This window comes from Schistocerca americana, chromosome 2 (genome assembly GCF_021461395.2).
Source record: "Schistocerca americana isolate TAMUIC-IGC-003095 chromosome 2, iqSchAmer2.1, whole genome shotgun sequence".
In the NCBI taxonomy this organism is placed as follows: Eukaryota; Metazoa; Arthropoda; class Insecta; order Orthoptera; family Acrididae; genus Schistocerca; species Schistocerca americana.
In genome coordinates this window covers 129,900,953-129,915,517 of record NC_060120.1, presented here as the reverse complement: position 1 = coordinate 129,915,517, position 14,565 = coordinate 129,900,953, and the positions used below count along the sequence as shown (strand labels likewise).

The 14,565-nt window shown below is 34.2% G+C and overlaps 1 protein-coding gene across 5 annotated transcripts in view; it reads right to left on the bottom strand.

The window, feature by feature from the left end:
* LOC124596504 (phospholipid transfer protein C2CD2L) overlaps positions 1–14,565 on the bottom strand; it is a 575,969-nt gene that overhangs the window by 62,572 nt on the left and 498,832 nt on the right. For all 5 annotated transcript variants that reach the window (XM_047135664.1, XM_047135662.1, XM_047135663.1 and 2 more), the window contains 2 exons: positions 7,664–7,748; positions 3,833–4,018 (listed from right to left, as the gene is read on the bottom strand). In XM_047135664.1, the coding sequence (XP_046991620.1) occupies positions 3,833–4,018; positions 7,664–7,748 (271 nt within the window). The remainder of the gene's footprint in view (positions 1–3,832; positions 4,019–7,663; positions 7,749–14,565) is intronic.

Here is a 14,565-nt window from a genome sequence, read left to right as displayed (position 1 = left end):
AATTAGTTAGTACTGAAACCAAATTCCTAGGACTTTGGTTGCAAAGCAATGGAAAATGGAATAAGCATACTGAATATCTCAATGCAGAACTGAGCAATGTATGTTATCTTCTTTGCTCACTAAAATCATGCTGCAGTGAGAAAACAGTACTGTAATTTAATGCATATCATGCCAGCTTCCATTCTTGCCTCAAATATGGAGTCACCTTTTGGGGAAACTCTAAAGTAGCTAATAGCAATTTCAAACTACAAAAAAGGGCCATTAGAATCTAGTTTGGATGCAAACCTAGAGAGTCTTGCTAACCTCTGTTTAAGATATCTGGTATTCCTCCATTACCATGTGTATACATTATGGAATACTTTACATTTTTTAAAAATAAATGTAATAGGTTATGACTGCAGACTGCAAGAAAACTGTGATACATATGATCACTTTACCAGAAAAAAAATTACATGTAACCCAAATCAACACATCTCTGTCCCAAAGAGGTACTTTCAAAATGAGTGTTAAACTTTATAACAAATTTGCTCAAAACATAAAAGCTATTACAGAGGTCAAAACCTCTGGACAATCTCTAAAGCCTTATTTACAGCATCAATGCTTTTACTCCATTGAAGAACATTTATATTAATAGAATGTATTTTATTAGTAGTTAATATATAAAGTGTTTTATTGTAACCTTAAGTAAGTATGCCTATAAATCACTTTCAGAAGTGTACTTGTAACTTGACTTGTCCAATGTCTTATGCAAAATATGCTTTTGTAGGCAACAGGACAAATAAGTACAATACAATACCATACAGCTGCTTTTCAAATGTGCCCTACTTGCAATGATGCCTTTAAGAAATTGCTTACGAATGTGAAACACATCGGATATTTCAATCCCAGCCATCTAAAAATGTTCCTAACCATCTAGCTATCAGTATAGTGTTAATCTTTGCAACATCTGTCTGAGGATCCATCAGACTAAGTGCAACATCAGTATTATTTACATGTATGCCTTTATAAATTCAAATTTATGTTTTTGTATATTCCTAGTGAACTAACATATAGTATCTTCCAAGTTGAACTGCGATAATTTTTATGTACTAATGTACTAAACAACAATTTGTGAAAACTGATTTAGTCTGTATCCAGGAATCTGTTCACTTACGGAACTTGAAATAAACATAAAATTTGCCCTTAAATACTCATGATGAAATCAGTTTAAAACATAGATTAAAATGACTGCAGAGGCATGAACACTGCCACTTGCTTTGCTCTGAAAAGCTGAAACAACCTGTTGATTCAACTTCAGACATACTTATAAACAAATACATTCGAATAACAATAATATATACCAGAGGTTTTTTATATAAGTTAGATTGTGAATATTTTATTATAGACACTATTTAATGCTGTGTTCATCCACATCCCCACGTCTTTGACAATACTGTTTTTACTGTATGAAAATTTTGTACTGAATTCTTAAAATTTCTATTATGATATTGCTAGTTCATGCAAACATGTGCAAGGAAAGCCTGTTTCAAGATTTTTGTGAGCACTGTTCAAAAATATGCTTGGATGCTGTAGTGAACATGAAAATTCAGGTGGATTTAGCATTAAACAATGCTTGTAGCAAATGATAGTTCTCAAAATGAGAAAAAATTAAGTGCATATTGTTATGATTCAGCTGTATACAAGCACAAATTTGTGAGAAGTGGAATGCAATTAAGAGCCAAATGCTCACATGTTGTATGCTAGGACAGTGTTTCAGTAATTGTGTGTCACATGTGGCATATGACAAATGAGCAACATTAATATGAGGCTATATTTCAACCCTGTTCCATTCTATCTCAAAGCATACAAACGCAAATAATTGTGTTCCTTTGTGGAAACAGAGAAAAATGAATTCCAAACAGTGAAAGGAAATGCTAATAGGATGGAAAAACCACCAAAGATATGTAAAAATTCTGGAAAAGGTATAGAGGGACAATGCTATAGTTCACAAATGATTCATAAGATTCCACTGGCACAAAACAGTCTACATCTGACCAAGTATTCCATACATACAATAAGGGCAACAAATAGAGGTCACAAAATCAATGACAGTATGTTACATGATAACTGAGGTAAAGAGTCCACAAACATGTTTAACTAACTCTACTAAATGGTTATTTAGTGTCCTGCATGAATATTTGGGTAAGAGGAAGCTATTGGTTAATAGGTGCCGCAGTGATTACTCACATTTAATTGAAATTGGAATCATGTGATCATTGTCCAGCACTGTTGGGACACGTTTAGGCAGAGTACATGTGGGCTTTTGGGTGTTACGTTCTCACTGAGAATCATGTGTATATTAGTTTCAACCAGAGAGCTAAGAATAATTTGAGTTTCCATCATGAATTTGCTCTAAAGAAGGAATAAAACCATGAGTTAATGAAATACTGGTGATAGTTTTGGGGACTCACACGAAGAAATACTTATCAATGCCTTGAACATGAAGAATTTCTTATATGTCTATAAGATGCTACTTTATTAGATATACTTTCTGAGAAAGTAATAAAACTGTAACACTATTTCACAAAGAAAGAGTGTCTCTTCCACCTTAAAAATAAAACCATTCATTTTGCTGCTACTGCCATTCATTTTGCTGCCACTGCCACAACCAAACTTAAACTGCACTACAAACCACTACTTCATTCACCACATTTTCCAAGTTTAGCCCATTTATTACTCCTTCTCCCTATGCAGAGGCTCAAAATGAAGTCACATTGAGCAAAATTAATAATTTACAGCACTACAGGTATGAACCTTGAAACATTAAACACAGTATCTTGAATATAAAATAAGTAAAGGAGAAAAGGCAATATGTCATGACTTTTTGAAGGAGACTGAACAACATCCTCATCTTCATCCTGGCCAACAGAGGTGTATTACAATTGGGATGGAAAGAGTTGCTCCGTAGCAGAGTAGATGGAACAGCAAGCAAATCCAAAATGACATGAAGACAGAAAGGAGGCAAAGCATGAATAAGAGTGCTGAAAACAAGAATTCTTAAGTGCCATTGTTGAACTATTTCATAGCCTTAAAGACATAAATTAGTTCTCCCGAAAGTGAGATTTCTACAACAAGTGCTCTTTACTGTGGTTCATTTTTATTCTTATGTGCCTTCCTTGTTTCCCTTACCCTTCCAATGTTTCAGTCCCCATTTTAAGCTTTCCTCATCTTCTTACTTTGTTTCCCCAATGTTCTTCTTTCCTTTACTCTGTGTCTAAAATTTTCTTATTCAACTAAGCAAATATGAAATTAGACACTAATATCGTCTAGTCCAATGCATAAATGAAACAATGAGTGATGAAGAAATGAGACAAGTCATGACCAATCTTTCCTCAATATACACTTCTATCATTTGCTATCTGTCCAAGTCTGAAGATTCGCCACTAACTGAGAAAACAGTTAAGATTATTCACTGCAAATATCTTCAACTGAATATGATTTTTAGTCGATAGAATCTCTAGTGTCTACATCTATAAATGCACCAAGCCTTTGGTGGAAGCAGATAAAATATTCAGCTCAAATAACAATCTACTAAAGAAATAAAAGAAGATATGAAAGAACATGAAAAAATTGCACCCTTTGGATTCTTGAGCCTCTAGTGTACAAAATGTAGGACTAATGTGTCCATATTATTGTTAATCACAACACATTAGTGTGTAAAAATTTCATTCAATGATGCAATCAACATGGTTAAGCACAAATTAATAAACTATTATAGCAACTCACCGAGATATGTGCCCTTCATGCTTTGACAGCTCTTATTAAAATGTTATATAAAGAGAAAGTAAATTACCAGTTGAGTGAGCAGATGGATCTCGAGCCCTATCTGCTGATATAGATCGATTTATTGATGCATCACGATTCAGTGAATCATCTCGTTCACCTGGATCCACTGACTTAGATCGTGTTTTTGAGCGACCCAAGCGCCTCTTGATAGTTCCAAAGAAATCTCTCTTTTTTCTTCTACTCCTACCCCTATCTGTAAAAGGGTTGCACGTGATTAGCTCTTGCTAATCAATCTTTGAATGGAGTACTTTTTCACAGATACATGCTGCTTCTTTTGTTGTCCTTAAAATTATCTGTATAATGTGAAATAAAATACAATGTCAAAATTGTAGGCAATGGTGTTTCCTTCCAACTCTCCATTCATTGATATGTTTGGTGAAATACTGCAAGAAATAAATAAATAGTATTCTCTCCTGTGAGTTCGAGAGACCTGTCTGCTTGGTAACAGTGGTAATGGTAATTACAGATAAGGGTCTGGTAATGACTTATATGGAATAATTCACTGAACAGCCAAGAAAAAAGTTCATACTACAAAGTAAGTTTGATTTTAGAAAAATTCAAATACTCATAGATTTCAAATGGTATTCATGCATTAGACAAATAAGGGTTACTAGAGAAATATGACGTTAAATATGTAAAGAATGAAATCTAACATTACTTATTCCTTATATTTTGTCCAAAACGGGTTTGTATAGCTCCAGAATGGATTTACTGTGCCATAAAGTATATGTGATTACTATACTGATAAGTTGAAGACTTTTGGTGGTATTTATTGGATGTGAAAATTAAATATTAAGCTTATAGAGAGCCCAGAAAAATGCATCTGCTTTCATTATTAGTTTTCCTCTCAGAATAAATAGCACATTTAGCTACCTATGGAAACAATATAATTAATGAACAACACAAAAATAAAGCTTTTAACAGCCTTAACTACATGTTCCATCCTTTCCTTCTGTGTTATGAGCTATAAGTTCAATTTATCATAACTCTTGCCATTGTGTAAAATTAAAGTAAAACTTCATGAGCGTACTGAGATGTGCTACAGTGAAATGAAAGGAACAACCACAAATAATGAATCTGTCAGTTGACAGCAGACTAAATAATAAAATTATCCTACAGGATAAAATGATTATAAAATTTAAAATTTTAGAAAGTTGAACAAAGGAAATGCCAGGTTGGAATGTCAACAATATTATGAAAAGGATAGATTGCTATTCATTGTAAAGATGACACACCGAGTTGCAGACAGGCATGATGATAAAACTGTTGTATACAACTTCTGGCCAAAGCCTTCCACACACGCGCGCACACACACACACACACACACACACACACACACACACACACACACACAAGCACTATTTCCAGCCAGAATCTTTTTCTTTTCTTAAGAAGTTTTTGGCTGAAAACATTTATAACAGTTTCTTCATCATACCTGACTGCAACTCATCATTTTTACAGTGAGTAGCAATCTATCCTTCTCATAATACTGTTAGATTTTAGACAGAGAGAGCGACTTTCCTGTATGTTTAATGAAGAGCCTATCATTTCAGAAGAAGATAATGATTTTTTTTCTACACAGGACAAATATAAAGACAAAAAGTACTGAAACTGCAGATTAACTGGTCAGAATCTTGTTAAAACTTTAGAATGGAATGCATGCAGTGGACATGACCAAATTTATTATTTCATTCTTCTTCCACACTTACAGTTTTCTTTAGTCTGGAAATGGGCTGTATTTTTCTCTTTCATTTTGAATTCCTGCAACCTTTTACATTCGTTCCTTCCTTTCTTTCTCAAGCATCCTGGTTCTCCTGAATTAAGTTTTCTATTTTGTTTACTTGCATCTATTTTTTATGTAATCTCTGTTCCGTGCTACAGATATTCAAAGTAATTTACTTTTTTACTATTAGGAAGAGAAATCTGCAAGTATTCTTCTACATATGAGAATCTAAATAGAATCCATTTTATATGAATTTATGGCCAGTTCTTTACTTCTAACTGTTATTTTCCTTAATGTGGTAATATGTGCATCCTAACTGCCAGTAATCATAGAGGTACAGCCTTTCGACACCAGCAAATTTCTTATATTTCCAACAAATAACAGAAAAACCTGTATTTGTAGTCCAACTTTGTCATGTTCACTTTGTGAAACTTTTCTATAAAATAAACTTTCTTTCTGTACAATAATTTTGCTGATGTGCAATGTCAGTAATGTAGCACTAATAATTTCTTCACAATAGTACTGACTATCATATCTTTTGGTATGATTTATATTGTAAAACAGCCTTCACATTCTTTTACTTTACATGCCCACATTTCATAGGGTCTCAATGGAAACTGCAGTAACTACTATCAATGTACTTCATGAATCATCAGAATCTTTTGTGTACACACATATCCATTTGATGTTAGTATATTTTCAGTGTAGTGGTGATATGTTTCATTTCCTATCACTCTAACTTCTTTCAAGCAAAGTTATTGTAATTTAATGCAGTTCATTTTCAATTAGAATGTTAATTGATGAATTTTGTGTTGTTCAGTGACCAGGTGCAAGCCTTTCAATTGGATGCCACTTTTGCAACCTGTGTGTCCTTAACTAGAAGGTATACATACAAATGGAATAAGGGTGATACAGCTCTAAGTTCCAGTGGTAGTAAAAAACCAAAACCGAGTTCCAGTACATGCACAACCTTCTGACTGTGCATTTTATGCATGTGAACTTAATTTGCCAGCATCTTTAATGGTTATATAAGCTCCTCCCTTTCCAGATGCTGAGTCATAAAACACCTGCTGCAGTGTATAAAATATAGACTGAAGTACTTTTAAATATTTATCACTTCATTACTATAACGACATTTTCTCTCAATTATACTAGTCATTGACAGAAATCTCAGATAAATACTGTGACAGAGGTTCTATCTTCCACACATTACACAGTTTTCTTGTTCAAACCAACTGATCTATGATCTGTTTGTCTCTGTAGTCATTCTTGTCACATTGCTTCAGTTCTATTTGTGAAGCCAAATAACATATCTTTTTTATATCATATAGAGCACTTTTTTTCATTAACATATTTTTGTCCTGACATTTATCACATTAGTTTTAATCTAGGATGATTTCAAGAACAGCACCTATTAGATGAATTTATTTATTCTCGGTAATAAATGAAAATTACCAAATGACTGTAGCTTCAGATCCACAGTATTTTGCATCTCTTTGTTTGTGACTATTTTAGATTCAGATTGTGTCGGTCAATGCATGATTTCTCCCCCACAAAAGTGTCATGTATAACCATTATAAACAGAAAAATAATTGTTATACTGAAATCATATTTTGCACTTTTGAAGTTTTTCTTTCTTCCATGTCAATAATGTACATCTGCAAATTAAGCAAAATTTACATAGCACATTGTAGCTCAAAGATGTAAAGAAACATTAAGTGGTGCAGGATTTGTAGGTTTGTGTGGGATTCAATGAACACTCACAGGCAGACATACATTTACAAGCAGGCAGGATGACATAGATAATGACCAACAGACAGAGGTGTGGACAGAAAATGAAACACATATCCAGTATGTTGCACATTCTGGCGCACTGTTTACTACAAGAAGAGCAGGCAAAATTAATAAATAAATACTGATAAATCAGATGAAAACTAATGCTAGTTAAGTCATTACTTTAATATTTTATACACTATCATCTGTTTTACTTCTCCTACTGATTTCCTATTGATGGGGTGATAAATGGCTGCTACAGTACAAGATATTTCTACTTTTTCTTTCAATATGCTCAAGTATTTTATTTCACAATTTTATGTAAATAAAGAATATTAGTACCATCTGTGAGGGTAGATGTTGGTGTGGTTGTCTGCATGCCATCCTGCCCCGAGGGTGGTAGTGCTGCTGTTTCCTTTGTGCCTTGCTGAAAAGTAATGAAATGTATGTTAATTATACTAAAGAAAAAAAGGCACTCCATATTGACATCTGAATATTTAGTCCAAATTTAGGTAATCAGTACATCAAAGAAGTGTCTTTTTGAGACAGTAGCCCCACTTAAGTCATACTCAATTACTATTAACTTATGGAACACTTAATAAAATGGGTAAAGTAAAGTACACTTAATAAAATGGGTAAAGTAAAGTACGTGGAGTACAGCCCATGACTGGGCTACTGGCCTGGCTGTAGATAGAGTACAGCCCTTTTTTCCGTAGCACTAGGAGGGGGAGGGTGGCAGGCCCATGGTCCCAGCTGCCTTTTACCCTCGGGAAAGAAAACTGGTATTCATTTGTTAACTTATGGCAGGCTGTGTGGACTTGGTGCCGTGCTGGAATGAGAAAATATCACTGCCCCACCTGGGACTGAATCCAGGCAAGAGTTTGGTGTTCTACCCTCTAGACAACTATGGCCACATGGAACATTAAAAAAATGATGTTATTACAACATGTGGATCCCTCCCAATGTGGGATCTGAGTGATTTGCCCCTCTTTTTCCCTAGAACCCCTACTTCCTCTCTAATGAAGAAACATAAAACTTTTGAAAGTTTGGAAAGTTTTTCCCCACTACTTTTGAGTATCTGCATTGGCAGTATTTGAAATTTCACCTCCTGGAGCTTATTATTGGCCAAACATTCCTCTCTTTTTGTAATTTAACAGTTTCTTCAGTTAAACTTATTTTAAACATTTTTTGAAGGTGACTGCCAACAGCCGTTAAGTAATGTATAAAATGCATATTTGAACCATCAGTTGTTTTTTTTTTTTTTTAAACCCAAATTCTACTGGTTTCGGTCTTGGACCATCGTCAAGGATGAGAGTTTAAAATGGTTTAAGCCACCACATTCCATTAGAAATTACTTAACATGTGTAGTGCATGACATGTATGTAAATATATGACACAGGACTTTAAAAGTGAACATTCGAATACTAAATGCATACACAGCAGCTGCTGGTTCAAAAATGAATTATATACATAAATTTATTTTAATTTTATTACTGAAAAGAATTCAGTAATAGTGAATGCACTTTAATTTTTGTTGATTTAACCAACAGGTGGTGTCAAGAGGAAAACACACTTTTGTTAGAATCTTCTCCACATTGTTACCATTGAAGACGAGAAATACTTTTGGATATCAATGACTGTTTTCTTAGCACTTATCAAATATTAGGGCTTGATCACAAATTTTGCTTTTCTTCTGTTCTTCATATTATTACACTTTTTGGTACCATAGCCTCTCATCAGATCTGTTGCATAAGATAAAAGGCAAGTCTCAGTCACAAATATGATACCAATGTGATACCAAACCTTGTAGTAAGGGGAGAATAAAAAGAAAGAGAGAAGTAAAAACTATAACAAGGATCGATATTTGATAAGCATTATCCACAGTGATACTGTGGGAATCCCAAGTTGCTCTCCTACATAGGAAATTGAAAATAAGACCTCATATTTCATTTCTACTTTGTTCATACTTCGAATAAACAGTGTTCTCATTTGCAGTTTAGAAAATTACTTTATGTTTTAAAATGAAAAATTTGTGAAAGAAATACTGTTAATTTGAATGAAACACTGAAAGGTATCACAAAGCTTATGATTAACATATACTAACATTTATTGTGTATATATCAACAAGAAGAATGTTGTGTTTCATTCATGCAACAACTGGCCTTCTTAAGATGGAAAGTACATAAAAAATTTACTTTAAATTGTTAGACACATTTATAAGATGCAACAAAATCTAACCTTAGAAAGAAAAGAATGATCTATAATGATTCATTTATTGTCACTTTCATAAATTAATACTGTTTACAAAGTTATGAAAACAAATATCTTTTCTACAGTCATCGGCAAGTGAGTGGCTGCCTTTCCTAAGCACTATTTAATCTTTATGTTAGAGTATTAGCACACAAATAATACACAAGCTTTTGCAAATTTCTTAGTATATAGAAGCCCCACTGTAATCCAGGCTTGTATTAATTCTTTATATCATATCTTCTGACTGTATTTCACTACTATGACAAATACACACTTTACCAAGAGCGCTCTTTCTCATGATACAACAAAGTTACATCAAGAATGGTGTAGCTATGAAACATACAGCTAGAGCTGTTTTGGTTGGTCTAACTGACCCATCAACTCCATCTAACAAGATACAGTTAAGCAGCATATAATTAAAGTGTTCATAATCTTTAGTGTATTTCAAGGCGTCTATAGTAGAAACACCAGTAAAAATTATTCCTATATCTTTATGTTTCCTACAAATATTATTAATCTTTTTTTCTCCATATTTTGTAAGAAACTGTCAACTGCAGCACTATAAAATCTGTACAGCTCTGTAACGATCAGAGCCACTTTGTTCACAACTAACTTCACTGCTGATATTTCAACTGTAATTTTTACTTTCAGTTATGTTATGAAATATAGTTTTGTGAACAGTAGATGGTTCCTCCCCTACCCCCACTTCTATGTTCTGTTCAAATGAAATCACTAGACAGAGCATAACTGTTGAATTTTGCCACAGAAATTAAATTATCAGACAGACTACACAGTGTATCCAGAAAGTAAAAATCATTTCGTTGTACCACCACCAAAGCACTGCAGTTCTGCACATTTGCACTCATCTCTCTGGTTCATTGTCCTTCCGCTGACACCATTACAGCCTAATTGTGTTGTGTTTACATGTGTTAGGAATTGTTTAAAATATTTAACACAATCTCTGAGCCTGTCAACTGTGATGTGCATCCTGTTACACTGTTATTCAACACAAAGAATGTTAAGGCAGCTCAAATTCATTATCAACTTGTACAGAATCAAAACAACAGTCGATGGAGTCGATGCAATCCCAATCCTCAAAAAATCAAAAATTTAAAACAATACTGTCAGCACAAAAGATCATATACACTGTGGTCTGGGGCAGATAAGGTATTCTACTTCTTAGTAACTTCCAAGAAGTGATACCATCAGTGTGGTATGATACTGTCAAACACTGAAAAACTTCAACATGCAACTCAAAACAAAAGGTGTGGAATGCTCAGTTGAGGCCCTGTGTTGCTTCATGATAATGCACATTCCCATTCTTCCGGTGTCACTCAAAACTTTACTGAACAATTTGGTTGGGGGCAGTTCTATCACCTGCATTAAAGCCCCAATTTTGCACCTTCTGTCTGAACAATGGCGGCAACTATGTAGAAAAATATTTTATTACTTCCAGTTTTAAATTTATCAGTGAATATGTTACTATGAATTTCAGATCCTAATATGTTTAAATATAAATTGTTTTTACCTGTGCGCTGAAACCAACATAAAGCAAAACTGTAAGATGTGTTAGAGATCATAGTCCATACATGACTTTTTCCATAATTAGCTTTCTTTTGTTCATCAAGTTATCAGAAATACATCAGCAGAGCTCATATGTTGCAAGGAAAGTTCAATTAGAACTGTGTTAAAAATTCTATTAAAACATCAACATGCCTTGGTACTTGGATCACTAACTTTTTCTAGTTTGGTGATGCTCAGCTAAGATACCTGGGCTGACATCTGGTAGTGAAATAAATCTTTGGCAACAGAAAGACAGTGAGTGTGAAGTCTTTGGTTAAGACTGTGTCAATGTTTTCAGTTAAATTTCAAATCTCTCTAAAGAGTCTTGGAACAATGGCAAATGAGACTGCTAATCCATCAGTCAGATGAGGGTGTGAGGATGTTAAGCTCGCCAGTCTCCTTGGAGCTGCTCCCTTCTTTTCACTCTCATTTTCCAAATGGCCCTTGACAACACAAACACAACATCCACGCGTGCCACACTGCAAAAATATTTATCACAGAGAGAGAGAGAGAGAGAGAGAGAGTACATGTGTGTGTGTGTGTGTGTGTGTGTGTGTGTGTGTGTGTGTGTGTATGGAGGGGGGAGGGGGGCGGGGAGATAGGAGGCAATAGAGTGGACTTGTTACCCCTCCATCTCATCCTATAATTTTGAAGGGAAATTATATCATTTCCTTCAGTACAGGTGCATTTCTGCACTCACCTGAAATCCAGGCACATGCAAACGTAGCAAAACAGTGCTGAAACAAGAGTTCCCTAGCATTTCTGTCAAACAGTGGTAAAACGGTCTCCATCATTTTTATCTCTTCCCCATACTCACTAGTGTTGGGTACAATCTAGCACCTGGAGAGACTATTGTTTCACATGGCATATCATTTGATTGGTCCTTGCAGAATAAGAACATGTTACACAGTACATGTGCTTGTTTGAAATGCAACGAAGCCTGTGTGAAAAATTATCGGTAGTCAGAAAGGTAACATGTTTCTGGATATACACATTTTTATCTGGCTAAGAATCAATAGTACATGTGACACTGTCAATTTTGTACAAAATATTTAATTTGTCTAGATTTTAGAAAAATCTTTTGTTTAAGACTTGCAGCAAATTGGTTATTACAATTTTCTAGATACCTTTTACTTTTTTCAAGAGCATATTTTTTTATGTAGCCACTTATACCAGCCAGTTAGGCACATGTCAGATACTGGGGCAGGTCCCATAATGTCCTCTGACTTGTATTGTATTGTATTGTATTTTTATTGATCCAGGCAATCATAGTATTGTACAGCTGTACATATGATATTGGATAGGTCAAGAGAGCTATTTACAGTAATTTTTACAAATTGATGTTTACATGATTTTGTAGCAAGGAAATTATCTTTCTTCAACAAAACAGTTAATACAAATCAAAGAGATGTAAGGTTTTACATACGATATTGGATAGGGCAAGGGAACATATTTGCAGGTAATATTTAATAAATTGTTTTTACATTATTTTGCAATGAGGAAGTTAGCTATCTTTAACAAAACAGTAAATGCAAATGTTTTATGGTAAAATACAAACAGCCAATACAAATGTAATAGTAAAGTAGTCCAGTGTATTTCATAGACATGCACAGTATATAATTTTCAGACCTAATTGAACATTTATCATATTTTTTACATTTTTAACCCCTTTCAAAAAAATGATCAACTGCATAAAAGCAATGGTCCAAGAGATATTTTTTTAACTTATGTGTGAAGGCTCTTGGGTTCTTTGTTGCTTTGATTTCATTGGGTAAATTATTATACATTTTTATCCCAACATTTAAAACACTTTTTTGGTAGCAGGTAGTTCTGGACTGAATCATATGTAGGTCAGATTGCTGCCTTGTTGCATAGTTATGAATATCTCCATTGAATTTTAGTGTGCAGTCATTGTTTAACAGGTATGACTTGACAAATGAGACGATATTATAAATGTAAGCAGAGGGCAGTGTCATAATGCCATTTGTTTTGAAATGTTGTCTGCATGATTCATTATGTCTTAGATTACATATTATGCGTATTGCCATTTTTTGCATTTTGAAAATATATCTACCTCCAGGTGAGTTCCCCCAAAATATGATTCCATACTGTAATGTAGAATGGAAGTAAGCATAATATACATGTATGAGAACAGATTTTGTGACTGATTTTTTGAGTATCCTTAAAATGTAACACACAGTTGAGAGCTTTTTTGAGATATAATTTGTGTGTGTCTCCCACTTAAGATTTTCTGCAAGCCATATGCCAAGAAACTTGACAGAGTCCACACACATAAGCTCTTGGTTATTTAGAATCACATCAGGCATTTCTTGTTTTTGGGATGAGAGTCTGAAGTTGATGTAGGTTGTTTTCTGTATGTTTATAATCAGTTTGTTCTCGTTGAACCATTTGCTGAGTGACGACATAAGCGGTTTAATTTTTTGGTTGTGGTCCTCTGTATCAGCACCCGTTATTAGAATACTTGTGTCATCAGCAAATAGTGTGGTATGTCCTGTAGCAAGCTTTGTGCTTATATCATCAATGTATAACAGAAACAGTATGGGTCCCAGGATTGAGCCTTGTGGCACACCATATCTAATAGGCATTGTGTCAGAGGAGTGGACAGTAGATTGATGGGTGGTTGTATTCTTTTTTTCAAAATTAATTTCAACTTTTTGAAATCTGTTTGACAGGTAAGATTCTAACCATTTGTTTGCAATTCCTCTTATACCTTTATTTGCTAACTTCTTAAGGAGTATGGTATGGTCAATTACATCAAACGCTTTGGATAAATCTAAAAAGATACCAGTAGTGATTTCCTTATTATCCAGTGCTTTTAAGGTTTCGTTGAGATATTCATAAATAGCTGTGGTAGTTGTCTTTTGCTTTCTAAAACCATGCTGGTGTTTTGTCAATAAGGATAGTTTATTAGTAAAGTCTTCCAATCTGGTGTAAAATAATTTTTCAAATATTTTTGAGAATGAGCTGAGTTGTGCTATGGGCCGGTAATTGGCTACATCATTTTTAGAGCCCTTTTTGTGAAGTGGGGTAATTTTAGAAGTCTTTAGTAGGTCAGGGAAAACTCCGTTTGTAAAGGATGCATTTATTATGTGGGTTAGGGGTTCTACAATGGATTCTCCACATTTCTTAACAATTAAATCAGGAATATTGTCACTACCACTGGAGTACTTATTCTTTAGTCCTTTTATAACTGTAAGTACTTCAGGATTGGAGACTTTGTGAAGAAACATTGATGCCTGTACCGGTGCGGTTTCTATTAGTGTTTGGTGTTGAGCATTTGGTCTGTGGCAGTTGTTCTTTATCAGGTTTTCTGCTATTTTGCTAAAATAGTCATTAAAACCATTTACTATTTTTTGGGGATCTGATGTGACTTCATCATTTAGGTTTAGTTTTAATGTTTTGTTTATAAC